The sequence below is a fragment of the Eubalaena glacialis genome, chromosome 18 (genome assembly GCF_028564815.1).
Source record: "Eubalaena glacialis isolate mEubGla1 chromosome 18, mEubGla1.1.hap2.+ XY, whole genome shotgun sequence".
In the NCBI taxonomy this organism is placed as follows: Eukaryota; Metazoa; Chordata; class Mammalia; order Artiodactyla; family Balaenidae; genus Eubalaena; species Eubalaena glacialis.
In genome coordinates this window covers 3,371,432-3,397,357 of record NC_083733.1, presented here as the reverse complement: position 1 = coordinate 3,397,357, position 25,926 = coordinate 3,371,432, and the positions used below count along the sequence as shown (strand labels likewise).

General features: G+C 52.3%; 1 protein-coding gene across 2 annotated transcripts; it reads left to right on the top strand.

Annotated features, from left to right (window-relative positions):
* Positions 1-913: 913 nt before the first annotated feature.
* IRF8 (interferon regulatory factor 8) lies at positions 914-22,213 on the top strand. Of its 2 annotated transcripts, none has more exons than XM_061173269.1 (9): positions 914-952; positions 4,506-4,680; positions 10,126-10,309; positions 12,760-12,848; positions 14,190-14,295; positions 15,390-15,440; positions 19,884-20,270; positions 20,930-21,045; positions 21,588-22,213. In XM_061173269.1, the coding sequence occupies exons 2-9, from the start codon at positions 4,507-4,509 to the stop codon at positions 21,762-21,764; spliced, it is 1,284 nt and encodes a 427-aa protein (XP_061029252.1). In that variant the 5' UTR covers positions 914-952; position 4,506; the 3' UTR covers positions 21,765-22,213. The 2 variants fall into 2 exon arrangements, with proteins under 2 accessions (XP_061029252.1, XP_061029253.1); XM_061173270.1 differs by having other exon boundaries at positions 930-952; positions 4,485-4,680.
* Positions 22,214-25,926: the final 3,713 nt, after the last annotated feature.

The window sequence follows — 25,926 nt, the reverse complement described above, 5'->3', positions numbered from 1 at the left end:
TTCTAAGGCTACCCCAGAACAGAACATGGAAAAACAAGTCTTCTTCTTTTCATTTCCAGGACTTTCTTTCTCATTTCTGTTCCCCCACTCCACTCCCATGTTTACAATAAGTGCCAGCTGACATGCGGGAGAGGCTGGACGCTGACACAGATACACAGGGGACCCTTCTCGACACAACCCATGTTTTCTGGGGAAAAGAATTTATGATGAAAATTTCCCTAGTTGGACATTCTAGCCTTAACAGCTAGACACTGCCGCTTTTATTTCCGATGTTCAGAGGGCAGTGGTTTCAGACACGCCTTCAGCTGGCCCACAGCAGCTCCAAGAACTTCGGCCGCACTAGCAGAGATGACAGCCTGACCCGGCCTGGGTGGTGGCGCGGGGGCCACACTGAGGGGACCCCTGGCCGTCTGCAGCATCGACCTCGGGGCCCTTACCATCCCAGCCTTGACCTGCGCTGTCAGACCTCCACCTCGGCCCCGACCTCGGCCAGCTGACACCCACCATCCACCCCACAGCCCTGACCTCCGCCATCTGACCCCCTGCCTCAGCCCCAACTGGCCTGACTTACGCCATCTGGTACCCACCATCCGCCCTAACCTTGACCTGGGGCGACGGACGCCCCCGCGGCCCTCGGGAATTCCTGCGTACACTCCCGGGACCCCCGGAGCGGACCCCGGAAGACCCGCGGACCGTTCGGCCGCCGACGCCTCCGAGCAAAGTGATTTCTCGGAAAGCCGAGTGCTTCGAAGAAGGCGGGCCAGGCGCGCCGCTCCCATTGGGCGGCCCCTCCCGCCCTTCCGCGCCTATTGGCCTGCACGGCCGTCGCTCTGCGCGCCGGGCCCGCCCCCGGCCTTAAATTAGCGCGGGCGCCCGGGGCCGCGGCGCATCTCCGGAGCTCGGCGGCGGGCGTGGGAACGCGGGCGGCGGCGGACGGCTGGCGGCGGCGCAGGTGGGCGGCGGGCTGGAGCACCGGGGGCGCGGGCGGCGGCCTGGGGGTCCTGGGTCTGGGGCGCAGACGGCGGGCGGCGGCGCAGGTCGGCCTGGGGCGCGGGCGGCGGCGGGCGGCGCAGGTGGGCCCGGGCCCTGGGGCGCGGACGGCGGGAGGCGGCGCAGGTAGGCGGTGGGCTGGGAGCCTGGGCCGGGGGAGCGGACGTCGGCTGGCGTGGAGGCAGCGGCCGTGCAGTCTTGGTCTGTTTTCTCTGTCCTCGTTTTCTCCTGAATCCGAACCAAGCATCCAGGTGCGGCTGCTCCCAGAGATTGGCTGTTGCTTTAAAATAATCTCGTTTTTCTTAAAATCTGGTTGGCATGGAAAATTGTAGAATGGCCCGTACAATGCAGGGAAATATTGACCCCCTTGTTGTAAGACCTGCTCCTTTCCCGCTCAAATCCTACTCTTGGAACAGGGCTGGAGTCATAACTGTGAAACTGCCCCTTGTCCAGCCGCGCTGGTGGGGTTAAATTGTGACGGGGCGGGCTGGATTTTTTAATTCTGATCGATGACAAGTAAGACTTCTGAGTGCGGTTGGAGGTCTTTTGCTTCCATAATAGCCCGGTCGTTCCTGGCAAGAAAGTCTGCTTAGGGCTCACAGCTAAAAGAGCATTTTGGTGTAACATGAGCCCCAGGGCAAAGGGCAGACTTTTCTAAGGTGAGGTGTGCTCCTTACCCAGAGCGGTGAAGTGCTTTGTGAATGGAAACTAGAGACTGGATTTTCCAGAGTTTAAACTACCCCCCAACATATGAGGGATGTAACCCACTTTTTTTGAAAGCCAAGTTAGGAGCCAGCCCTTAAATGATAGTCCTTTTGGATTATGGCAGTTTCCTCTCCAGAGAATTGGGAGAGGTTTAGGTATTTCAGCAAGATTGGGACCAGAAGGAGAAATGACTTTCGTGCTTTTGGTCTTATGGGTTTCCAGGGCAAATGACCAGGCGCCCTGAGAGACGTGGGGAAGGTGAGTCCTGCACCTGCACCACCTCTCAGGCCCTTCCTGGAATCCGGGTTGGGTGGGCCCAGGGCAGCCTCTTATCACCTCCTGCCTGGGAAGCCTGATCCCCGGGTGATTTATAGGGATGCAGATTAGCTCCAGATAGGACTTGGCCATAAAGAGAATTATTACCTAAAAATCAAGGAAGAGGAAGTTTTAAACATGTGACTGGGCTTATAAACGTTTCCTGGCTCTGTATTTGGTGGAATTTTGTTAGTGTTCAGTAAATTGTTATGGATCACACTGTAAGAGAATCTTAGGCTTTTAATGCCACTTAGAATCTTGGAGGGGGGCTTTCGGTGACAATTCAGGTGAGCTGTCCATATGCTGAGATCCTCTCACTTAACCGTGGCTTTTCTCTGCAGGGTGAGTAAAATGAGATCCTGCTGGGGGCCTTGGGGGTCGGGATGCCTCTCTGGGTCTCAGATTTTTGTCTTTTGAACGAAGCGGGGGCTGGATTAGATGATTTCTAGAATATTTTCATGTTCTGTGACTCACTCTTCCTCTCAATGCCATTCTCTTACCTTCCCCCCCCCCCTTATAAATCACCACAAGATTCATCCTTAACAGTTTGGAGGTTATGAATCCATTAGAAATCCTGATGAGAAGGTGTTGACCCGCTTTCTAGCAAAATGCCCGTACAAACAAAACTTTGCTTTTTATTTCAGGAGGCTCCTGGAGCATGGACTCCAGTTTATGAACTTTGTACTAAGGGGGTGAGCAAAATGCTAACGAGCGGGAACATTTCATTTAATCGACAGATCCACAGACACCAGCCTTCTTTTGTGTTCCGGCCCCTTTCGCCCTCCTCCACACAGCTCCTTCCTCAAGTGAGGGGAGATGCTCCATCTTCCCTCCAGGAAAGCCCTGTGGGAATCTCTGCCCTGCTAAGTTATTTTCTGGGGTGCTTGGTGGTGTCGTTTCATCTCTCTCACCAGGTGTCCCTCCCAAATCTGTCCCTTCCAGTTTATAAACACGAGGGACTGTTTTCAAATTCTGGGACTTTGAGATCCATGCACTTTGCCGATGAGGAGAGCCTCAGAGAGATGGTCAAGTGACTTTCCCAAGGTCTAGTTAGAGAAAAGCCTTCGCTGGGGTCTACAGTTTCCAAATCGAAGTCCGGTTCCCATTTCACACGCTTCACTCCTTTTGAATCCACAAACGGGCAGCTGGAGTTAATTGGATGAAAAAGTTACAGGTGGCGCTCATGGGCCCTCACCTTCTGCTACCTGGGACCTGGACCCCTTCTCCGACCGCATAGCCATCTGCGGGGTGGCTGGAGTGTCCAAAGCACACACACACTTCTTGCTTTATGGACCAGGATGGCTCTGGATGTGACCATGTTCTTAGGGATGTTATGTCTTGTCACTGCTGATTGTTTCAAATTTGTTGGCCCGAAGAGGTCACATTTTAATCGGAAGAATTGAAATGCTGTTTTTTTTTTGGGTGGGCGTCTGTCCAACCGCCTAGGGGATTTCCACCCTGTTCTTGTAAACGTGGGCTGTGAGTCGATACGGCACGGTCGCGCTCTCTTTCTCTGTGCTGTTGGGAAAGCTGTCTGCTCTGGCTAGAATGTTCTTCCCGAGGGTGTCTTTGGGCACCTGAGGTGGTGAGGCCCCCAGATTCTGGTGCATTCTGGGAGAGGCTAGCTTTGCTCTGTTATGTCACTGCAGTAGTTTTCTTCACTCTTGTCCTCTACCTCCCAGTTGGTCATAAGAGTTCCTGAGGAGGAAAGTTGGGACAGTAGTAACAACGTGTGTTATTTAAAGAGAATCTTCTCAGGTCCAGGCACTGTGTGAGGTGCTCTATATGTGTCGTCTGAGTCCTCACCATGACAACGCCCGGTATCTGCAGTTATCCTGGTGTGTCAGCCAGCGTAGCTGACACTCCGAGGTTAAATGACGATCCAGGCTCACCCGGCTGAGAGATGGTGAGACTTGAATGGGACCCCAGCTTGGTCCCATTCCCAAACCAGCTGTGAAGGGGCAATCTAGAAGGGATAGCCTTGAGGATTTCTTGTTTCTCGGAGAGCACAAATGTCATATTTGCTCACGCATGCTGGTCCAGTGGGGCGTTAAGTCATGGAATTGGCTCTCAGAGCGATAGACTGCTCATTGAGGGCACCTGAAAAGGTGAAAGTGCTTTCCCCCATCTCCTGCTAAAAATGGAACGATGAGTGACGCTCTCAGATGCGGCTGTGTTTGCGTGAAACAGAACAGGGGGTGAAAGCTGGAAACAGCACAGCCAGAGCCTTGGTTGGGGCCACATCTGTGACGCACAGCTGCAGATTTCCCAGTGAGCTTTCAGTTTCCATTCAGGGTTGGAGGTCCTGGAAGCCGGCATTGTCTTCTCACAGCAGGTGGCCCAGAGTTCCTGGATCCGTGGGTTTCCCCCGAGCCGGCACCTGTGTTGTGATCCTCTGATTTTCCTGTTAGCCGTTCTTGGCTGTTGAGTACCTGGGTGCTGTGAGTAATTAGACAGTGTTTGTAATTGCACAGGCTACGTGTTCTCTTTCCAAGGATGTGTGACCGCAGCGGCGGCCGGCGGCTGCGGCAGTGGCTGATAGAGCAGATCGATAGCGCCGGGTACCCCGGGCTGGTCTGGGAGAGCGACGAGAAGAGCATGTTCCGGATCCCTTGGAAGCACGCTGGCAAGCAGGATTACAACCAGGAAGTGGATGCCTCCATCTTCAAGGTAGTGGCTTGGCTTCCCTGCCACCTCGTGAGCTCCTGGGGGAGCTGTGGAGTGACTGCTGTCTTTCTTATTTGCTTGAAAGTTAATCCAATTTTTTTTTTTTAAAACAAATGAGTGCCGAACGTGTCTCAAAAAATATAGTAGGTGATTTTACACCTGTTATACGATTTAACCACTTTTCAGGTTAGTTGTATATTGTTGGCATTTTCCGATGAGGGAAACCGAGGGCACTTTCTTCCCTTGCGCTACCATTTCTTTTGCATGAGGACTGGCAAACACAGAGAGAAGATACTTCTTTTAGACTGAGACCTTTTCCTCCCGGGCTGCCCCCTAAATTCCATTTAGAATTCTAGGAAAGGTTTAATTCTTCATTCTTTCAGAGTTGCTACTTCTGCTTGGCAGTGTAGGGTCAGCTCAGATGAGCGAGACACCATCTGTCATCGCTTCTGGGGCCAGGTCATGTGGGTGTCCTGAACCTGCAGCCGGTGTCTAAAACTAGCCCACTTCCCTTGAGAATCATCAGTACCCCAAGCATGGAGCGAGCTGCGGTGTGGTTCCACCATGTGCACTGAGACAGCAGCACTGCCTGAGCGTTTGCTCTGTGCTAGGCCCAGCCCCACGTGTTTTATTTGTTTTTCTCTCACACAATCCTATGCAGTAGGTGCCGTTGCTGTCCTTGTTCTGTAGAGGCTCCAAGAGGAGAAGTGACTTGTCCAAGATCTCCCAGCTCTTGGACGATGGAGGCAGTGTTTGAACCCAGGCATCCCAGCCGTGAGCCCAGGCTCCCAACCCCTAGCCGTGCCCATCACCTAGATTCAGGCAGAGGAGCCAGGGCATCCCAGCTCTGCAGCCCAGCCGGGTCATCAGAATCCCCCATCGGTCATCAGGGCCACAGAAGTGTGGGCTCCACCCCTTGGGAGATTTGGAGCCCTAGGTCCAGGGTGAGCCCAGGCCTCCATGTTTGCAAACAGACATATCAGAGGTGATCCGACTCAGAATCTGGGTTGCAAACTGCTGCCATATGTGCTTGTTGTGTGGGCATTTGGGGGCCAGAGTCCGGGAGGGGAGAGTGAGTGAGTGTGGGGAGGAGCCAGGAGGCTGAGCAGGGCGGCGGTGGGGGGGGGCAGAGCCAGACCCCAGGCGTGCATGAGTGAGGGGAGCAAAGGCCTGCAGGACCCCAGCGCAGCACTGGACCCTTAGCCGGGATGACTGTCCCCGACACAACCAAAATGACAGAGATTATACCTTGGCCCCAGAGCAGAGCGCTGATAGGTCAAAGCTGGCTTATGAGGCATTTCAGTCCTTCACGTCTCTGCCTGGTGTTTGCAGGGGGCTGCACGTCTTAGCACTTCTGTTACTGTGTAACCCGGGTCACAGAGCTCTTTGACAATCTGATGCCAGTTGCCTGCCCCTCCAAGAAAAGTGGGCACGTGTGGACGTTCTGCGCTCACCTTCAAGGGGGCCCTCGTGGCCTGGACATCTATCCGGCAGGTTTCTTCCCTTCAGGGACCCCAGGTCGGGAGCCTGGGCACTGCTCATGCCTCCTTTCTCCTCCTTGGTGGCATCGTGGATTCCTCTCTCGGAGAAGCTTTTTGCCTTTGGCATCACGGTGAATTTCTCTTGGGAATGGCTCCATCTAAATTTTAATATTGCCCAAGGTCCAGCCAGTCGATTGGGAATTCTAGATCACAGATGGCTGTAAGCCAGGGCTCCACCACCTGGGGCCAGATTGTTCCTTGTGTGGGTCCGTCTTGTGCACCTAAGAGGATGTTAGCATCATCCTGGCCTTGACCTTCTAGATGCCGGTAGCACCCTCTGCCCCGCTGTGACAACCAGAAATGCCTCTGACATTGCCAGATGCCCCCTCCCCACTGAGAACCCTGCTAGGAGCGGACCGTGGCCAGGATGAACAGATTGAAGCGGAGGCGTGGGGGTGCTGAGGGCACAGTTGGAGGCTGACCATCAGTAAGACTGCTTCAGGAGGGGGCTGGGGGCGGGACCAGTGGCTGCATGGCCCCGCTTGTGGCTTGCCGGCGGAGATGCAGGCCTCTCCATTCACCCTGCTCCCGCTCTGCTCTGGGGGGTAATGAAATAGAGCCCCAGATTTATACATCTTATGCAATGTTCTTCATGGCCGTTTCAACAGCGTTGAGAAAAATGTGCAAGATTCCCAATGTTTCCGTTGATTACGCAGTCCCTCAGTGTGGCAATCTGAAGTGAGTCTACAATCTCGGCAGGAATGGGGGCGGGAGGGAGACCGGGCGCCCACCCAGAGCTGGGCGGCCACCCGAAGGGCGACAGCCTGGGCTGGTGGACACGCACATGGTGGAAGGACCCGTCTGGCCCGTCCCCAAGTGGTGCTCACTTCCATCCACCAAGGGGCACGTCTCTGCCATGTCCACCAGCAGAGCTCTGCTGTTGGAAGAAGCCAACAGTCAGGCCTTGAGCCATCTTGAGGATTTTCTGTTTAAGTAGAGAACCTTTTGTTTCAAACATTCAAAGAAAACCTTTCAAAAATTTATGAGTTGAGAAAAAAAAAAAAATGAGCCTGCTTTCCTGCCTTAGTCAGGGATCGTAAGAAGCCACTTATACCAGAGAATCCTTCATTGTCTGCAGGTGTCATTGTGAGGTCAGCTTCGTGGTGTGGACCAGAGACAGGAGATTGAAAAAGACATTAGTTCATTTTGTATTATCCCTGACTGTACTGATGAGGCCCTGATATCAGCTCATATTTATTCTTAAAAAAGTATTTTGCCTCCTTTTCATAAAGTTGAGGGGGAAGATCTAGTTAACTGAGGGTTATGACTCATTAATTGTTCTGCCATTGACCAGGCTTTGTGACAGGCCTGAATAAATTAGAACTTACTTAGTAGCAGATATTTCAAATTCAGTAGGCCTTCGAGGAAAAAAATCGCATTTGACTTTTAAAGCACAAAATGAGACAGTAATGTTTTTTGTCTTCTGTTTTTAAATTTTATTGAAGTGTAGTTGATTTACAATGTTGTGTTAATTTCTGCTGCACAGCAAAGTGACTCAGTTATACATATATATATATTTTTTATATTCTTTTCCATTCCGGTTTATCACAGGAAATTGAATATAGTTCCCTGTGCTCTGCAGTAGGGCCTTGTTTCTTATCCATTCTGTATTTAATAGTTTGCATCTGCTAATCCCAAACTCCCAATCATCCCTCCCCCTTGGCAACCACAAATCTGTTCTCTATGAGACAATAATGTTAAATGGGGAAGAGCCGGTGGTCCCGGGTTTAACGCTGGCTGCTGACGAGCGCAGAGCAGCACACGGACAGGGGAGACGTAGGTTCCGGTGTATTCTGAGCCGCTGCGTGGCTGCTGATGGGCCTCAGATCACTCTGTTCTGTGTAGCATTTGCTCTTGAAGAGTCCTGAGAGATCACCCAGGTAAGCTGGTATTTGCGAGCTGGCCAGAGAGCCCTGCAAGGGCTCAGGGCAGGCTGGCGGTGGGGCGCCCGATGCAGCCCGGTGCACGTCCTGACTGCGGGGCCCTGCTTTGCTCTTTGGATCTGGCTTTCCTGATGGGGTGAGCGTGAGCTTTGAATGGACGGGTGCCCACGGCAGTGCCCCTTGGGCTGTGCAGCTCTGGATACACCCCAGCTGGCCTAACATGGCCCCCAAATCCACGCTCTTCCAGGCCCATTGGTAACGCGGATTACCAGCTCAGTGGTTCTCAAATGAGGGTGTGTGTGAGTCATGATAGTACTTCCTTAGGGGACACTTGGTAGTGTCTGGAGATGTTCTGGGTGTCACAGCGGGGAGAGGGGATGCTACAGGCACTGAACTTGTCTTGTTCAGTGCACAGGCACTGAACTTGTCTTACATCAGGGGAACAAGCCAGGCCGATTTTATAAATTTTATTTATTTATTTATTTGGCTGCGTTGGGTCTTCGTTGCTGCGTGCGGCCTTTCTCTAGTTGAGGCGAGCGGGGGCTACTCTTCGTTGCGGTGCGTGGGCTTCTCATTGCAGTGGCTTCTCTTGTTGCGGAGCACAGGCTCTAGGCACGCGGGCTCCAGTAGTTGTGGCACGCGGGCTTCAGTAGTTGTGGCTCACGGGCTCTAGAGCGCAGGCTCAGTAGCTGTGGAGCACGGGCTTAGTTGCTCTGCGGCATGTGGGATCTTCCCGGACCAGGGCTCGAACCCGTGTCCCCTGCATTGGCAGGTGGATTCTTAACCACTGCACCACCAGGGAAGCCCTACCAGAACTATTTTAAATGGGAATCTGACTCAGGGTGTTATGGAGTTCCTGGCCACCTAAGTCAGAATCACTGGGATGTTGGCTAAAGATACGGGTTCCCAGACCTAACCCACAGGTACCCAAGGAGACTCTTGAGGGGCAGGGCCCAGGAATCTGCATCTTAACGAGCTTCCCAGGGGATCGGTACACGCATTAAGCTTGGGAACACCTGCCTGCTGCTTGCTGAAGTAGAAATTCCTTGGGTTGGAAGTCAGGACAGCTGGTTTTTAATCCCAGACTGGGTCACCTTGGGAAAGTCAGCTCTTAGAATTTCATTTTCCCGGGTGAGGGTTGAGAATTCCCTCCAGATCGCCTATTATTTTAGGCTGGAAGACATGTCTGATTTTGCCTGACACCAAACGTTATTTTCACCTGACAGTAGTGACCTCCTGATTGGTGTGTCTGTATTCCAATTTTGAAATCTAAAAACTGTGCCCATCCACGTTTTTAATTTTTTTTTTTTTTTAAATACTGCCCCATTTTACATTTTGACTTAAAGTTTCCAGCTTTGAATTTCTGGTCCTAGTTCAGAGTCTAAGGTTTGGAGAGGTCAGAAAACGGAGCTGTAAAAAAAACCCACAGAGAGGGAAAACATTTCTTTGCATTTTAAACGGTACCCTGGGGAGCGGTAGGGGAGAAGGGGGTGGGGAAGGTTAGAATAAACGCCAAAATGCAAAACAAAATTGCTGTTAAAAGTAGCAGGGCAGTGGATGACCGCATTCAGACTTTTTTGCAAATGTTCCCTTTTCATGCTAAATTTTAGCTAGAGGTTGATTTGAAAAAGCAACAAATTGCTCTTTGTTTTGAACATTCTAGTGAAACCATGTGAAGCTTCCTCTTTGTGCTACTTGACCTCGGGCTCCTCCTGGCCCTCTGGTCCAGGGGAGGATTTGCAGGGGGCAGAGCCAAGATACACGTGTGTGTGTGTGTGTGTGTGTGTGTGTGTGTGTGTGTGTGTGTGTCCTTGGGCCTGGGTTCGAGTTCCGGAACGCCCTCCCCCCGACCTGGGTCTTTTCACTTCTGTCAGAGGAAGTGGTCTGCTTGGGGTCTCTGAGCCCTGAAATCCTGGACTGAGGACCTTCAGGAGGGCCAGCAGAGCAGGTCCTGCCCGTGGCCCTGGGTGTGCGTGGTCCCGGGGCCAGCTGGGTACTTCATGGGTTTTCTTCTCTTCCTTCAGGCCTGGGCCGTTTTTAAAGGGAAGTTTAAGGAAGGGGACAAGGCCGAGCCGGCCACATGGAAGACGAGGTTACGCTGTGCTTTGAACAAGAGCCCGGATTTTGAGGAAGTGACAGACCGGTCCCAGCTGGACATTTCTGAACCGTATAAAGTTTACCGAATCGTCCCCGAGGAGGAGCAAAAATGTAAGTATCCTTTCTTTATGGGCACTTGGCCCAACGGAGGCCGCCTGGGTCTGGGGTTTGAGTCGCCGCCCACGGGGTCCAGCTAAACAGATAGTTCTCTCCTTTACGTCAGCAGAGGTTGAGGTCTCCTTCCGCTGACCTCACCCGCCATCTGCCGACTGTGGCAACTTCCAGTTGAGAGGCGGCGGACGGGAGGAAGGGGCGGGAGACGGGCTGGCAGCTGGCATTGCTGCTTGCTGCCTGTTGGACCAGGAGCGAGTGCTGGGGCCTCCCTGGGGCGCAGCAACGGGCTTGGACGGGAGCAAGGCTCCCCGAACAGTGCCGATGAGGGATTCCTTTTGTTTTCTAGCAGCTTGCAGAGCAGGCCAGGAGAAAATAAGACGGACAAAGAAGGGATGGCTGATAGGGGTTGAGGGCAGAGTTCTTGAATGAACTTGCAGATGGCGCGCTGTTGGCTTCATTGCTGGAGATCGGATATGCTTCTAGATACTAGATCCTGACCGTTGTTTGGGAACCCCCAGATGTGATAATTCCTGAAGTCTCCTCCCGCTGTAGAATCCCAGGAAAGCAATTGTGAGGAGATTAAAGCAGAATAGCAAAAACCTGCCTTACATCCCCCCGTCCTAATGTCCACACTCTGCTCTGGTCAGACATCACTAATCGATCAGGATGTGTTGAGCTCAGATCTGGCCTCAGGCGTTTTCAAAGTGCTGTGCTCTGTAGCTGCTACAGTTTAGAGCTGGCCCAGGAGATGAAACCTAATTACCACCCTTGGTTAAAAACATTCTTTCAACACGTTGACTTTCTTAGCCATTTGCTGTAGCAGTTAGAATCTTGGCACAGCATCCTTTCCTCCGTAGCCACTTAGTCGTCCAGTAATGCTGGGAAGAAAATAGAACCCTTGAAAACTGCCTAGGGCTGGGCAGGAATTCTGAGTTTCTGAGGGGGCTCTTCCCACTGCAGGGAGGTTGAAAATGTTGATACGTAATTTTTAAAAAGTTAAAATCGTGACTCTCAGAAATAAATGGTGAGCCTGGGTCGGAGAGTTGTTTAACTCATTAACGAGGGCACCAGCGTGCTGTCGTCTAAGATTGCTTCACAGAACATGCAGTGCAGGTGTGCACGGTCAGGGAAAGGCAGAAGGCTAAGCCGAACCTGTGAGTGTCCTGCCCGGGCAACACGACCATGGTTGGGGGTGATCTTCTCTAGTGATCATTTGTAGCTTAGTTGTCTGTGAATTAATACCTAACTCTACTGAGTCTGAACCCTAATGGATAATCAGTAGGAAGTCAAACAAACTGACCTTCCCCATGGAGAATCAGATGGCCCTTAGGGGGACACTTCTTAGCCAATACTCTGGGATGCTCTGTTGCCATCTGACTTCCAGTTTTGGATAGATTTTTCATCATCACAAAGTATAATAAATTGTGACTTGAAGGAATAGAGAAGTTTCTCTTAATCCTCCCACCCACAGGGTCAGCCAAGCTTGAACGGGCAGGTGACCCCGGCTTGTTTATAGCTCGGAGCGCAGCCAGCATCACCTGCAGGGGTGGATGTTACAGAAGCAGCGGTTCTCAGGGGGCAGAGAAGCTTTGCATTTGCATAATGTCTAGGTGGGCGCACTCTCCTCTGTACCTCAGTGGTTTGCTGGCTACTCTGGGGGTGCCCCACCTGCCCCCTGCTGCCCCCATCAGCAGCTTCTGAGTGATTTTTTCAAATCAAAATCAAATCAATATTCAGTCCGGATGAAACAGTGGGTCAATTCTCCAGATGATTGGGACCGATGAATTCCAGCAAACGAGTGTTTGTTGGTCATAATACATCTCACATGGATAAATGTAATGAGGTGAGTTTCTGGCTGGGGAAGAGGCCTGAGAGGGGGGAAGAAACTGGCCAGTCCAGAGTGCTTGTCGTGGGAACGCTCGTGTGCCTTTAGACGGTTCCTGCCGCAGGCGGGTTCCAGCCTGGGCATCCGCAAGCCTTTATGGTGCGCCACGTGCGTGCACAGATGCACACGTGTCTATTGGGAAAGGCCAAAATGAGATTTCCTGCCCATTAACTTTAAAAAAAAGACTCCAACCTGCAAACACATTTTGTCGGGAAATCTTTGCGTGTCAGATGCCCTAGCTTGTAACTCTAACCTCTGTCGGGTGTAGAGTAGATCTGATGTGAGTTCATCTTAGATCTCAGCAAATAGAAGGAAGAGACCAAAGTGCTGCCTTGGTCCTCTGAGTGCTGGACACAGCAGCAGCCGACTTCTCTTGTGCCTGCTGACCAGATGACTGAAGCAGCGCGGGAAAAAGGTTTCTAGGCGTTTCCCAAACCAATGAAGACGCACATTGGCTTCTGTTTCCTTCAGCCTAGCCTTAAGAAAAAGCACTGACTGTGGCCTTGATGATGGTTGTGATGCCTTAGTGCTGGTTGTCATGCGCTTGTCCGGTTTTCCGTAGGCAAATTAGGCGTAGTGGCTCCCGGCTGCATTAGTGAAGCCACAGAGATGGAGTGCGGTCGCTCCGAAATCGACGAGCTGATCAAGGAGGTGAGTGGCGGCAGCGTTTCCAGAGGTCCGGCCCCGACAGAAGCTGCGCATGTTCGGTGGAGAGCAGCGCCATCCCGAATGCTCTGCCGAGGCATCCGGGGCCGCGGGCTCTCGCTCGCTCAGGGATGGGGCGTGAGGACCTGCCATCCTCGCGAGGCCAGCCTCGGCCCGCTGGTCAGCCCCCTGCAGCTTACAGCCTGTCCTTCATCCCGAGGGCTGGGGCCGAGCTGCCTGCTCTGCAGCAGTGAAGTTCCCTCAAGCTCTAAACTTGTCATATTTTAAACATTTTGAATGGCACCATATATTCCCTTGCCTTTTTAGGCAGGCTGTAGTGAAAAAGTAAACGTTCTTTGCTGCTTGGGGTTGTCGCCATGATATGGATTATCATACAGCTCTCGCACTGGTGGGTTGCCTGTTTACTAATATGCAGCTCTTAGTCCTTGATGGGTTGGAAAGCCATACAACCAGGCTTATTAGAATTGTACACAAGCTCATAGTTCATAGGCTATAAGTGAAGGCTTAATGGGGTCTCCTTAGGCAAATACTAATTTTAGCTACCTTTAGCTTCATAGCTATGTTTTTGTGCATGTTGCAAGGCCGACATTGCCTAGCTAAAATTATTCCGCACAGCCTTGCAAAAGGGGGTGTGGGTGCTATACAGATTCTTCTCAACACTCACATGGCAATAACAGAATCCTTTGGAGTGCTTTGAGGGAGAGAATGCAGATAACAAAATGCAGCCTCCTCTGGGCTGCCTGGCTTTCCTGCAGATGGCAGCTGTTAAGTCTCTGGGTGGGCTCTGGCAGCAGACCCAGTGAATTCCTGGCTTCATTTCTTTCCAGTGATGTCCCGTTTTCCATACAAGGCTTTCCAGCCAACTCAGCTAAGAGAGTGAGATACTTGCATTGGCACGTGAGGATCCCAGCGAGAGCAGGTCTCCAAACGTTTTCTCATTGGGTTTGCCAGCCTCCTTTAAGGACTGGGTCAGAGATGGAAAGTCTAGACATGGCGCGTGGAGTGAGATTGGCTGGAGCGCGGGAGACTGTGTCTAAGGTCACCATGTGCTTCCCCAGGGCGTTAGGGCAGCTGGGTGACCTGGCCATTCGGTTTTGCAATAGGCACTTCCATGTAAAAGGCCAGTAAACACATGAGGGGCGCCGCGGAGGCTAGTGATTAGGTCTCGTGGTTTGACCACTCAGCCTGGTGGATTTATTGTCTTGGATCTTTGAAGATGCAAAGTGAAACTTTGCTTCATCTCGTGCGATAGAGATGACAACGTGGTTTTAGTTAAGTCTGGAAGCCCAGTGACAGCACCGCTCTCCTCTCTCGCCCCTGCCCCAGCCTCCCGTGGACGATTACATGGGGATGGTCAAAAGGAGCCCCTCCCCGCCCGAAGCCTGCAGGAGTCAGCTCCTCCCAGACTGGTGGATGCAGCAGCCCAGCGCAGGTGAGGGCGGGGGCCCCCCCGCGCTGCGGTGGGGGGGGGTGGGCAGAGGTGTTCCCATGGCTACCGGCCTTCACTCCTTTCTGCTTGGGGCGGGGTGGGCGGGGAGGCTACCGTGATCCCTATTTTCCTGAAGGTGACTGAGCCCAGAGAGCTGGCGTGGCTTCCGGCCCCGAGGGCGCAGCCCGGCCACGCCTTTGCGCCCCACTTGCCACTGTCCCCTGGAGGCACAGTGTCCTTCCCGTAGGCAGTGGCGCGCCCCGCTGTGCTCCTGGGAAGGGCGGACGGAGGGGCGGGAGACCAGAGGGAAGATGCAGCGGGGCTCGTAGGTCCGTTAGGACAGTCTTGTGACATGAGGACCCCTGAGAGCCAAGGATAGCTGAGGGCATCTGAGATGGGGAGAGCTCGGAGCCCTGGATTCGAATCCCGTGCCAGGAAGTTGCATATCTTATTCGAGCCTCAGTTTACTTGGCTATAAAATGGAGACACCAGGACCTGCCCCCAGGGTTGTGAGGACAAGCGAGGCCTTCGCCCTTTTCTTAGCTTCTGATGCCCCCGCCCCCGCCCCTTGAAACAACCCTCCCTCCGGGGGCACGAGCGTCTTTGCCTCCTCCCTCGCCTCTTTGCCCCACTGTCCCCTGTGGGAGACCGGGAGGTGACAGCTGGCCTAGCGGCCTCAGAGTTGGCCAGGCTGCTGGGGGACGATGTCGCCCCGAATCCCTGTGCTGCGGCAACGTGACCGGGAACACTCGCTGGGCTCCGGGCTCCCCTCTGGGGCAAGGCCTGGGTGCGGGGCCGCAGTCCAGGGTATTCCAGCAGCAGACCCTGGGGCGGGAAGGAAGTGTGGCCCCGTGGTGTCACGCCGACACACGATCAGAGATCCCACAGCACGGGAAGGCTCCGCCCCCTGCCCGCCGGTCGGGTTGAGGTCTGGCTTTATGAAACAAGGGTCGCTGTGCCAGGAGGGAACACCCTGAACGCGGCGGAAGCCTGCGGCGGGGCCTCAGGAGCACGCACGTGCGGCTCCTAAGGAGACTGGGTTACCGCACACGGCTGGGGGTCTGGCTGGGTCTGAAGCTGCTTTTGTCTCTCTCCAGCAGGCCTGCCGCTGGTGCCAGGGTACAGCACCTACGACGCGCACCACGCAGGTACGGAGGGGCGCGGGGCGGGCTGGGGGCGGGCCAGGCGAGCTCTTTGAAGACAAAGCTCTCAGGACCCGTGGGGGCCCACGAGGGTTGTGGACGAGCGCGATCCAGTGTCGGAAGTTGGGAGCCCGATTCCTCCTCCTCACTGTTTGGCTTGCGAGCAAGTGGCGGTCTTGAGCTTCTTTTTGGGTTGGACCAACAGACAGATCCAAAGAGTTCTTTCTGGGTGCAGTTATGCAGGAGAAAGAGCGTGGGCACAGACACGCTCAAGGCCCCGCTCTGTGCGACCCCAGGTGGAGGAGCTGAACCATTCTGAACTAAAGGCTCCTGCCCTGTAAAGTAGGGACAGTGGTGACAGCCACCGCAGCAGGGTGCTGTGAGGTTCTAACGGGGTATTGTTACAACTTGCTGGTAGGGACATAATTGGTCAGTGTTACTGGCGTCAGTTTCCTTTACTGACATACCCTCTCCCACACCCAAGCTTGTAGCGATAAGGCTACTAATAACAATGATGACGACGACAGTGGTGATGGTGTTGATGATGACGGTGGTGGTGCTGGTGGTGAAGATGGTGCTGGTTGGGTGCCAGGATCCGTGCTGAGACTTTCATGGCCTCATCTCATTACGGCACCACCTCTAGGCAGGTGCCGTTACTGTTCCCACTGCACAGGCTCAGAAACCCTGGGTCATGCAGCTTGTGGGCCGCCGAGCTGGGCCGTTCCGTCCGTGCCCCTGTCCCTTGCGGGCAGAGGTGGCCTGTGCCACATGGTTGTCTAGTTTTGCCGGGGATTCTGGAATTTACATTCAGGCTCATTGGTGGCATCTTCAGGGCAGAGGAAGGCGGTGTCTTCCCCAGTAGCTGCCCAGTTCTGTGAGAAGCGAGTGGCTTGACTCATCAAGATGGACCACAGGACGTTAGGGCTGCGGGCTTCGGGCCTCCTGGTGTAGCGGAGGAAACGGGGCTCAGGGAGCAGTGTCTCGACCAAGGCCCTCACGGGATGGGTGTATTTGGGGGGTGGGTGGAGCCAGATCTCACCCAGGCCAGAAGATTATAAAGAAAACAACCCTCCTGTTCTCAGAGCTCTTATCCATTGCACGGCAGCCCTGCGAGCTGGGGGCTGTTAGAACTCCGGCTTCACAGAAGAGGAAACAGGCTTTGAGGTTAAATTGCTGGCCCGAGGTCCCACAGCTGGGAAGCGGGGTGCAGGGTTCAAACCCAGGCATCTGGTGCGAGCCTGTTGTTGAGACCGGTTTATGCCTGGGTCACGGGGCCGTGGCCCGGGGAGTCTGCTGACTGATGCTTTCTGGGGGCAGAAGAGTAGCTGGGCACAGGGCTGCGGCATCTGGGTGAGCAAAGACAGTTTAGGGAGGAAGTTTCCCGGGTTGTTCCAGAGCTTCTCAGCACCCAGCGTGTGAGGAGACTCACAGCCACTGCCTCATGCCGAGAAAGTCCTAAAACGTTCTTGTAGAAGTTGTGGACTTTGGTCCCTCTGTTCCGTTCACACACACCCCACTAGGTGAATAAGCTGTCAAGGGTTCCCTGTTCTTAACCCTGCAGGCAGGAGGCAGTTGAGTGAAGCGGACACGTGAAAGGCACCAGGGAGCGGTAGGGAGTGTGGCAAAGTGGAGCCCCATGCCCACTGCGCTGCCCTTGGACTCGCAGACCCAGCCAGCCTTGCTTTCCCCATTTACTGTAGAGAAACCAGAGGTCTGGATTTTTATGTGAAACATCCCATGTAAGACGCTGGCAACAGACACGTGTTGACAGCACCCCACTGTGCTGGCGGATCCACACGCGCCTCAGGCCGCCAGCGTGTGTTCTCGACTGTGTCGTTGAAGTGACTAGGCTCAAGGGCATCGTCTGGAACTGTCAGAGTGGCAGGAGTGGCAGGCATGGAGCTGGCCTGCTGGGGAGGGCTGGGTCCAGGCCCCCAACGTAGCAGTCGCCTCGTCAGGGCGAGCGCCTTCACTTACCTATGCCCCAGTTTCCTTACCTGGAAAATGGTGTAATTATGAATAGTCTCCATCTCAAGGGGGTCGCTGTGAGGACTCAGTATGCTAATGGGTCCCAACCACTGAGCTCAGCACCAGGTACGGCTGTGAGACCAGGGATGGGACACAACTTCAGGGGTCTCATCTACGCAGCTCGTCTTTCGTCCTGTCATCCCAGTTTATTTAACCGTCACTTACACGTGCCGGGCACAAATGCGAGCGCACACAGTTCTCACAGCTGCCCGGGGGCTGGGGCCATCGTCTTCACTTTGCTGATGGGGAGACTGAGGCTCGGAGTGGTGGAGCCGCTGCCCGGGCCACCCAGCTGGGGCCACACTCCAGGTGGCCAGGCTCCAGAGTCCGTGCCCCTGGCATCTGTGCTGAGCCGCCACCGTGGTCAGACTGTCCCCCCGCAGGGCTGTCCTCGGTGGGCGAGTGGCTAAACCGGGCACAGGACGGGGTTGCCGGTGGCCGGGCTGAGGCGCTTCTCCTCCGGGGCCTCCACCGCTCGGCTGGAGCGGCTGCGTGTCCTCGCTCAGGCCTTCCCAGCCCGCGCCGCCCCTCAGCAGGGGCCGCTTGCACAGCCCTCCCGGGCCTGTCTGGAGCACCTGTGCAGCAGCCGTTCACACGGCCGAGAGGCGCTGGCATGAGATAAGGCCTGGGCGACGACAGGGCAGAGGGGCAGAGCAGTGGCAGAGTCAATCTGGAGCGTTTCGTTCATTTGGGACAAAGGTCAGAATTGCTCCGGAGTGTAGGGAGCGGAGCGCGGAGCGTTAGGTGGTGCAGACACGGCACGTGGGGAGGGCGGTGAGCGGGGGACGCGATGTGGGCTGGGATGCGGGTGCCGCTGAAGCCCCCCTGGGCCTCAGTTTCCCCAAATGTCAAGGAAACGAGTTGGACTGGACCACCTGAAGCCCCGACCCACAACCCCGCATGATTCGGGAACGCCACTGAACTCCGACGTGGGAGAAAATGGAGCCCGGGGTATGGAGCAGGGAGTCTCGCCGTTTGAGCGGAGCCCAGTGGGAGGGTCCGAGGAATCAGGAGTGCACGGCACGTTACCCCAGGCCGGGCAGGTGGCTGCTCGCAGGGCCGCCCCTGACGGTGGGGCAGGTGGTGCGCTGCACGGCTCTCGGGGGCACCATGGAGTTGGGCCACCCACAGCTTGTGTGGCTCCAGAGGCAGCCCACGGCGGGTCTCGGGCACTTGGAAGGCGCCCTGAACTCACCAAGCTCATTGGTAGTGCGTGTACTTCTTGTAGCTTAAGGTATTAAGATGCAGGTCCCGCTGGGGGTGTCCCTGGACTCCCTGTTGTCTTCCCTCCCACCTTAGTTTAGAGGTTCCCAAACAAACAGTAGTCACGTGAGCCCCACCTTGGCAGTCGGTTTTCATATCTGGGTACCGCCTGGACTATTATTAATGTCTGACTTTTCTCGAAGTTTCACTTTTAAAAAATTAAGTTTAATTTAAATGGGGACCATCTATCATTGCCTGTAAAGGTGGAACCAATGCCACTTGCTGTGAGTAGGAACTCAGAGGCCAAAGCAAAGTCAGTGGAAACCAGACACACTGTTCAGAAATTCTGGCCATTATATTACCCCCACCTAAGGCTCAGAGGCTCAAGTTCTCTGCCTCGTTTGAAAGGGAGGTTGTCAGAATTACGTATTAAGGGTCCATCAGCACCAAACTAGGGCTTTCTTTGATCACAGATGGAGAGAATATTGAAAATGGAATAATCTTTTCATTTATTTAATGCTGTCTCCCCCCGCTCCCCCCAATCATCTTATGTGTGGCACATTTTGGGAAACATTGCCTTAATTTGAGTACTTTTCAGACTTCTTCCTGAGAACAGGTTTGGATGAAAGGTTTTGTAGAGATTCTTAATTGGAAATTCAGGGAACCCCCAAGGCGACTGTGAATTTGTCAGGAAAAAGATTACATCTTTGTTTTCACTAACCTGGAAATCAAATCTAGCATTTCCTTCCATTATGAACGTAGGCAGTACTGTGTGTGTTTGCGTGTGTACATATATATGTACATTCATATATATGCATGTGTATATATGTGTGTATACATCTAGTATAAATTGTATGTTGTATACATGATAGTGGTAGAGCAGGGCCTGTGAGATGGAGTTATTTTCCTCAAAGAATTTAAGTTGTCACAACATCGTTTACCCTCAACCGTGACTTGTAAATTACAGCAGTTACGAGACCATCCCCAGGAGGAGGGAGGACACTCCAGCAATTTTTACTATTTTGAATCATTGGCTTCCTTAGTGATTCTGTGTATTTACTCATGCTTATAAAAACCGTGAACTTGCCCAGAATGCCGAAGAGTCCCAGGGTTAAGCCGTCCCCCCCTTGGGAGAAAGGCAGGCTCCGGCCATGTTGGCACAGAAGGGACCGGGGCCCCTTCTCCTGCGGCCCCTGACCTGACCCCGTCTCCCCACAGCCTTCTCCCAGATGGTCATCAGCTTCTACTACGGGGGCAAGCTGGTGGGCCAGACCACCACCACGTGCCCCGAGGGCTGCCGCCTGTCCCTGGGCCAGCCCGGCCTGCCCGGCGGCAAGCTGTGTGGGCCCGAGGGCCTGGAGCTGGTGCGCTTCCCGCCGGCCGACGCCATCCCCAGTGAGCGGCAGCGGCAGGTGACACGGAAGCTGTTCGGGCACCTGGAGCGCGGCGTCCTCCTGCACAGCAGCCGGCAGGGCGTGCTGGTCAAGCGGCTGTGCCAGGGCCGCGTGTTCTACAGCGGCAACGCCGCGGCGGGCAGGGGCGGCCCCAACAAGCTGGAGCGCGACGAGGTGGTCAAGGTCTTCGACACCAGCCAGTTCTTCCGAGGTCAGTCCCGACCCGCCTCCCTCCCGCCTGTGCGTCCAGGGGCGGCCCGCGGAGGAGAGGCCCCAGCCAGGGGGCAGCGGGGCGGCCCTGCGTTTGAACCCTGCCCTGCCCGTTCTCCCCGAGCCGCCCAGGCCCCTCCCTGCCTGACTCCCGGCGTCTGGAGGGCGTGCCCGCAGAGGGGGCGCCTATGCGGTTCTTTCCTTGCGCAGCTGTTGGAGGATTAAGGAACTTAGCGCCTTGCCACGTCGTTGTGGGCTGTCCCCGGGCCCTGGTAACAGACACAGAGTCTCAGGCCCCAGCTCGGGCCTGCGGGGTCAGAATCTGCATCTTGGCAGGGTCCCCGGGCAGCCGTGTCCACGTCCTGAGACAGTGACCTTGTGCACGCCCGCACAGGAGCGCTGCCCGAGGCTGCTGTCATCCTGGGAGGCGTGTGGCTAGGATCCCACGCCCGGGAGTTCCTCCTGGAAGGTCGGGACGTGTGAAATCAGTCACTCTGGTCCCCTGAGGCTGCTGGCCAGAGAACTCCCGGGGGGCTTTCTGGAGAAGGGGCCCCGCGAAGGGGGACGAGCTCAGGTGCGAAAGCCCCGAGTCCACCTGGCCAAGGGGGGTCGCAAGGCCAGGATTCGCAAACACCTTCCCCTGCGCCGGTGTCCCTCCAGAGCTGCAGCAGTTCTACAACAGCCAGAGCCGGCTTCCCGACAGCAGGGTGGTGCTGTGCTTCGGAGAGGAGTTTCCAGATATGACCCCCTTGCGCTCCAAGCTCATTCTCGTGCAGGTGAGAACCGGCGGCTTCAGGGCTCGCGTCCAGACCTTGCAGCCTGCACGTCTGGCTGGGGACCAGGCAGCAGGGCCCGGGGGGGCTCCACCCGTGTGCAGGCCTGGACGAGCGCTTCAGGTGTGGGAAGGAGACTCTTTTCATCCCTGAACCATCTTCTCATGTTCCAGGACTCCCACAGTCCACGCTGTTTCCACTCCTTTTGTTTAGTTCGTTTTTTAAAACTCAAACCTCCTTTTCAGAAAGAGTCCCCCTGTTCAGTTGTCTTAAGGTCTAAGTAAGTTGACAGATTAGGGCTTTGCCAGCCCTTGTTTAACTCTAGTCAAAGAAATGAACTCTAATTGGTGGAATTCTGGACCCTGGCTCGCCAGACTGGAGCACTACTGGGAGAGTATACATAGGAGTCTTTGCAGGAAGACTGCTTGCTCGTTCATTCATTGGAGGCCTGGAGGTTCTGATGGATGGCTCTGGACCGGGGTAATCAGAGAGGCCCACCTCACTCCCCACCTCCATCTCTGACCTTGTGGTGCATGTCCCTCCAGATCGAGCAGCTCTACGTCCGACAGCTGGTGGAAGAGGCTGGGAAGAGCTGCAGTGCCGGCTCCATGATGCAGGCTCCCGAGGAGCCCCCGCCAGACCAGGTCTTCCGCATGTTTCCAGATATTTGCGCCTCACACCAGAGACCTTTTTTCAGAGAAAACCAACAGATCACAGTTTAAGTCTCTCTCTCGGGCACCCCGCCCCACCCACATCTAGAATTTCATTATTACAATTACTGTCGTAATTATTTAAGGATGTGGATCCCTCTGACCTGGGGTGGAAGGCTTTCCCCTGCTCTTCATTTAGTAAGGGCGTCCTCTGAGGACTTGACAGGGAAAGAGAGCTGTGCCCCACTTCTACCGTTCAGATGTAAGCATCGAAACTCGCACCAAATGCTCTGGAGGCTGTAACTGTAACTTGTGATTAAAACATTTATTTCCTGCATTCTCCCCTAATTACCATTAGATGCTATGATTCTTTCAGTATTTGGGGATACCTGATATTTCCAAAGACCTGGCATTCAATTTTATTAGCAAATAGCTGTTTCCAGAACAGAAATCTGGAGTAGAAGATCAATTTTGTTTTTAACTTTGGTTAGAGCTATAGAGTTATGATTTCATATGCTTGATTCAGTGAAGTGTCTTCTTTTAAGCATGTTAATAAGATTTAAAGACACCTGGATACCAGCCTTCCTTTAATAAGTGAAAGCAAAACTCTTGGGTTTTTAGAAGAACGCATTGTCTTCCTAGAATTTGGTGCCAGGAGATCATTTCCATTGCCAGGTGAACTGGTGTGTTTTCATCTTCAGACAATGAAAACTTTCCTTTTGGGCCTTTGTTGCCAGGAAGCCTAGAGCTAAATTTATTTTTTCATTCCTGTAATTAAATCAATCATCTGACATACCTCTCTCTTCTTCGTTCTAAATGGTTTTGACCTGTTTTTAAAATATTTGTACTTTTAATTGCCCTTTTTAAGTTAATTGTCCTATTGTAAACTGCCTTGAATCTTTTTTTTTTTTTTTTATAAAGTGGGCAGGATATAAACCACAAGTTCAAAAAATAATTGTGGATGGCACCAGCTTTTTGATCGTGGCTTTGATTCAGTCAACCCATTCGTGGGCCAGCGATGTGGAACATGGGAGGGCAGCTGGAGTGGATTGGGGAACACTGGGTGAGATATGTCAGCTTCTCACCACTATGCTGGTCCCCTAGCCCCAGTACTCCTTGCAGTCAGAGATGACCCCACTCAGTGTGGAGAAAAGGGAACCCTCCTACACTGCCAATTGCAGGGAATGTAAATTGGTGCAGCCACTATGGAGAACAGTATGGAGGTTCCTTAAAAAACTAAAAATAGAATTACCATATGATCCTGCACTCCCACTCCTGGGCATATATCCAGTCAAAACTATAATTCGAAAAGATATGTGCACCCCTATGTTCATAGCAGCACTACTCCCGGAAATGACCTAAATGTCCATCAACAGAGGAATAGATAAAGAAGGTGTGGTACATATATACAGTGGAACACTACTCAGCCGTAAAAAAGAATGAAATAATGCCATTTGCAGCAACATAGCTGGACCCAGAGATTATCACACTAAGTGAAGTTAGAGAAGGACAACTACCGTATGATATCACTTGTATGTGGCATCTAAGATACAACACAAATGAACCTATCTGAAAAAGAAACAGATTCACAGAGAACAGAACTTGTGGTTGCCAAGGGGGTGGCTGGGGGAGGGATGGATTGGGAGTTTGGGATTAGCGGGTGGAAACCATTATATATAGAATGGATAAACAAGAAGATCCTACTGTACAGCACAGGGAACTATATTCAAAATCCTGTGATTGATAAACCATAATGGAGAAAAATAATATGAAAAAAAAATATAACTGAATTGCTGTGCTGTACAGTGGAAATTAGAACAACACTAAATCAACTATACTTCAATAAAATTAAAATAAAATTTAAAAAAATTGTGGTAAAATACACATAAAATTTTAAAAAAATGACCCCACTGCACACCAAATTCTACCCTTCAACATAGTGGGATTCCAACAGAAAAGTCCCAGTTTTAGCCCTAGAAGAACTTACCCTATTTACTAGCAAATAACATGCATCTACTCCCCAAAAAACATCCACATGTTTTCCCTCAATCATGATACTAATCAAAAGCCAGCTAGGAGCCTGAAAACAATGGCTTACTTGGCTTTCTGGTTCACAATATCACACTAACCTTCCAATGTGCAGGATAACATATCTCTACAACCACTTAAAATCACTTTCGTAATTACAAAGCACTTGATACCAATGGCATTTTTCACAGAACTAGAACAAAAAATTTTAAAATTTGTATGGAAACACAAAAGACCCTAACAGCCAAAGCAATCTTAAGAAAGAAAAACAGAGCTGGAGGAATCTGGCTTCCTGACTTCAGACTATACTACAAAGCAACAGTAATCAAATCAGTATGGTACTGGCACAAAAACAGAAATACAGATCAATGGAAGAGTATACAGAGTCCATAGATAAACCCACGCACCTATGATCAACTAATCTATGACAAAGGCGGCAAGAATATACAATAGAGAAAATACAGTCTCTTCAATAAGTGGTTAAAATCAATCAATCAATCGCTAAAAAAAAAATGTGGTGCTGGGGAAACTGGACAACTGCATGTAAGAAAATGAAATTAGAACACTCTAACACCATACACAAAAATAAACTCTAAAGACCTAAAATGTAAGACCGGATAGTCTAAAACTCTTAGAGGAAAACACAGGCATAACACTCTCTGTTATAAATCACAGAATATCTTTTTTGATCCACCTCCTAGAGTAATGAAAATAAAAACAAAAATAAATGGGACCTAATTAAACTTAAAAGGCCTTGCACAGCAAAGGAAACCATAGACAAAGTGAAAAGACAACCCAGAAAATGGGAGAAAATATTTGCAAACAAAGTGACCGACAAGGGATTAATCTCCAAAATATACAAACAGCTCATGCAGCTCGATATCAGAAAAACAACAACAACAAAATCCCAATTAAAAAATGGGCAGAAGATCTAAATAGACATTTCCCTAAAGAAGACATACAGATGGCCAAAAGGCACGTGAAAAAGATGCTCAACATCACTAATTATTAGAGAGATGCAAATCAAAACTACAATGAGTTACCACCTCACACCAGTCAGAATGGCCATCGTTAAAAAGTCCACAAACAGTAAATGCTGGAGAGGGTGTGGAGAAAACGGAAACCTCCTACACTGTTGGTGGGAATGTGAATTGGTGTAGCCACTATGGAGAACAGAATGGAGGTTCCTTAAAAAACTAAAAATAGAATTACCATATGACCCAGCAATCCCACTCCTGCGCATACATCCAGACAAAACTATAATTCAAAAAGATACATGCACCCCCCGATGTTCACTGCAGCACTATTTACAATAGCCAAGACATGGAAGCAACCTAAGCGTCCAGCGACAGAGGAACGGATAAGGAAGGTGTGGTACATACATACAATGGAACACAGCCATAAAAAAGAATGAATGCCATTTGCAGCAACATGGCTGGACCTAGAGATTATCACACTAAGTGAAGTTAGAGAAAGACAACTATTTACCATATGATATCACTTATATGGGGAATCTAGTAACAAATGATGCAGATGAACTTATTTACAAAACTGAAGCAGACTCATGGGTATCACAATCAAGTTTTTCGTTACCAAAGGGGAAACATGGGGGGAAGTGATACATTAGGAGATTGGGATTAACATATACACACTACTGTATATAAAATAGATAACCAACAAGGACCTACTGTACAGCGCAGGGAACTCTACTCAACATTCTGTAATAACCTATATGAGAAAAGAATCTGGAAAAGAATGGACACATACATATGTACAACTGATTCACTGTGCTGTACACCTGAAACTAACACATTTAAAATAAACCATACTCCAATAATAATTTAAAAAATAAGTAAATAAATAAGCACTTGGACATTTTTTCTAAAAAAACAAACGTGTTTTGCTAGATGGGTGTACCCAGGGGCAGGCCAGGATTGGACAGGCACGGCGTGGCTGAGCACCTGCAGGCCCCCCACTGCTTGGGGTCACAGGGTCTGTGGGCTTGGCCGAGTCGATCCCACAGTCCGTGGAGACACGGGGCAGGTTTGGGGTGGGGGCATTGGTGACGGTCCGTTTGCTTCCCATCCACTCTCTCCAGGGTGGGGGGAGAATTTTCTATTCGTTCTTCTTTCTCCCAGCCTGGGTCACCACCATCCCTGACTCAGAATCTCGCGAGGAAAAGGCAAGGAGGGGCCTCACCTGTCAA

Excerpts from the sequence above, each read along its gene's own strand:
- IRF8 (XM_061173269.1), top strand. The coding sequence starts at position 4,507 with ATGTGTGACCGCAGCGGCGGCCGGCGGCTGCGGCAGTGGCTGATAGAG. Across the intron at positions 4,681-10,125 it reads TGGATGCCTCCATCTTCAAG|GCCTGGGCCGTTTTTAAAGG; the intron begins GTAGTGGCTTGG and ends CTCTTCCTTCAG. Across the intron at positions 15,441-19,883 it reads CTACGACGCGCACCACGCAG|CCTTCTCCCAGATGGTCATC; the intron begins GTACGGAGGGGC and ends GTCTCCCCACAG.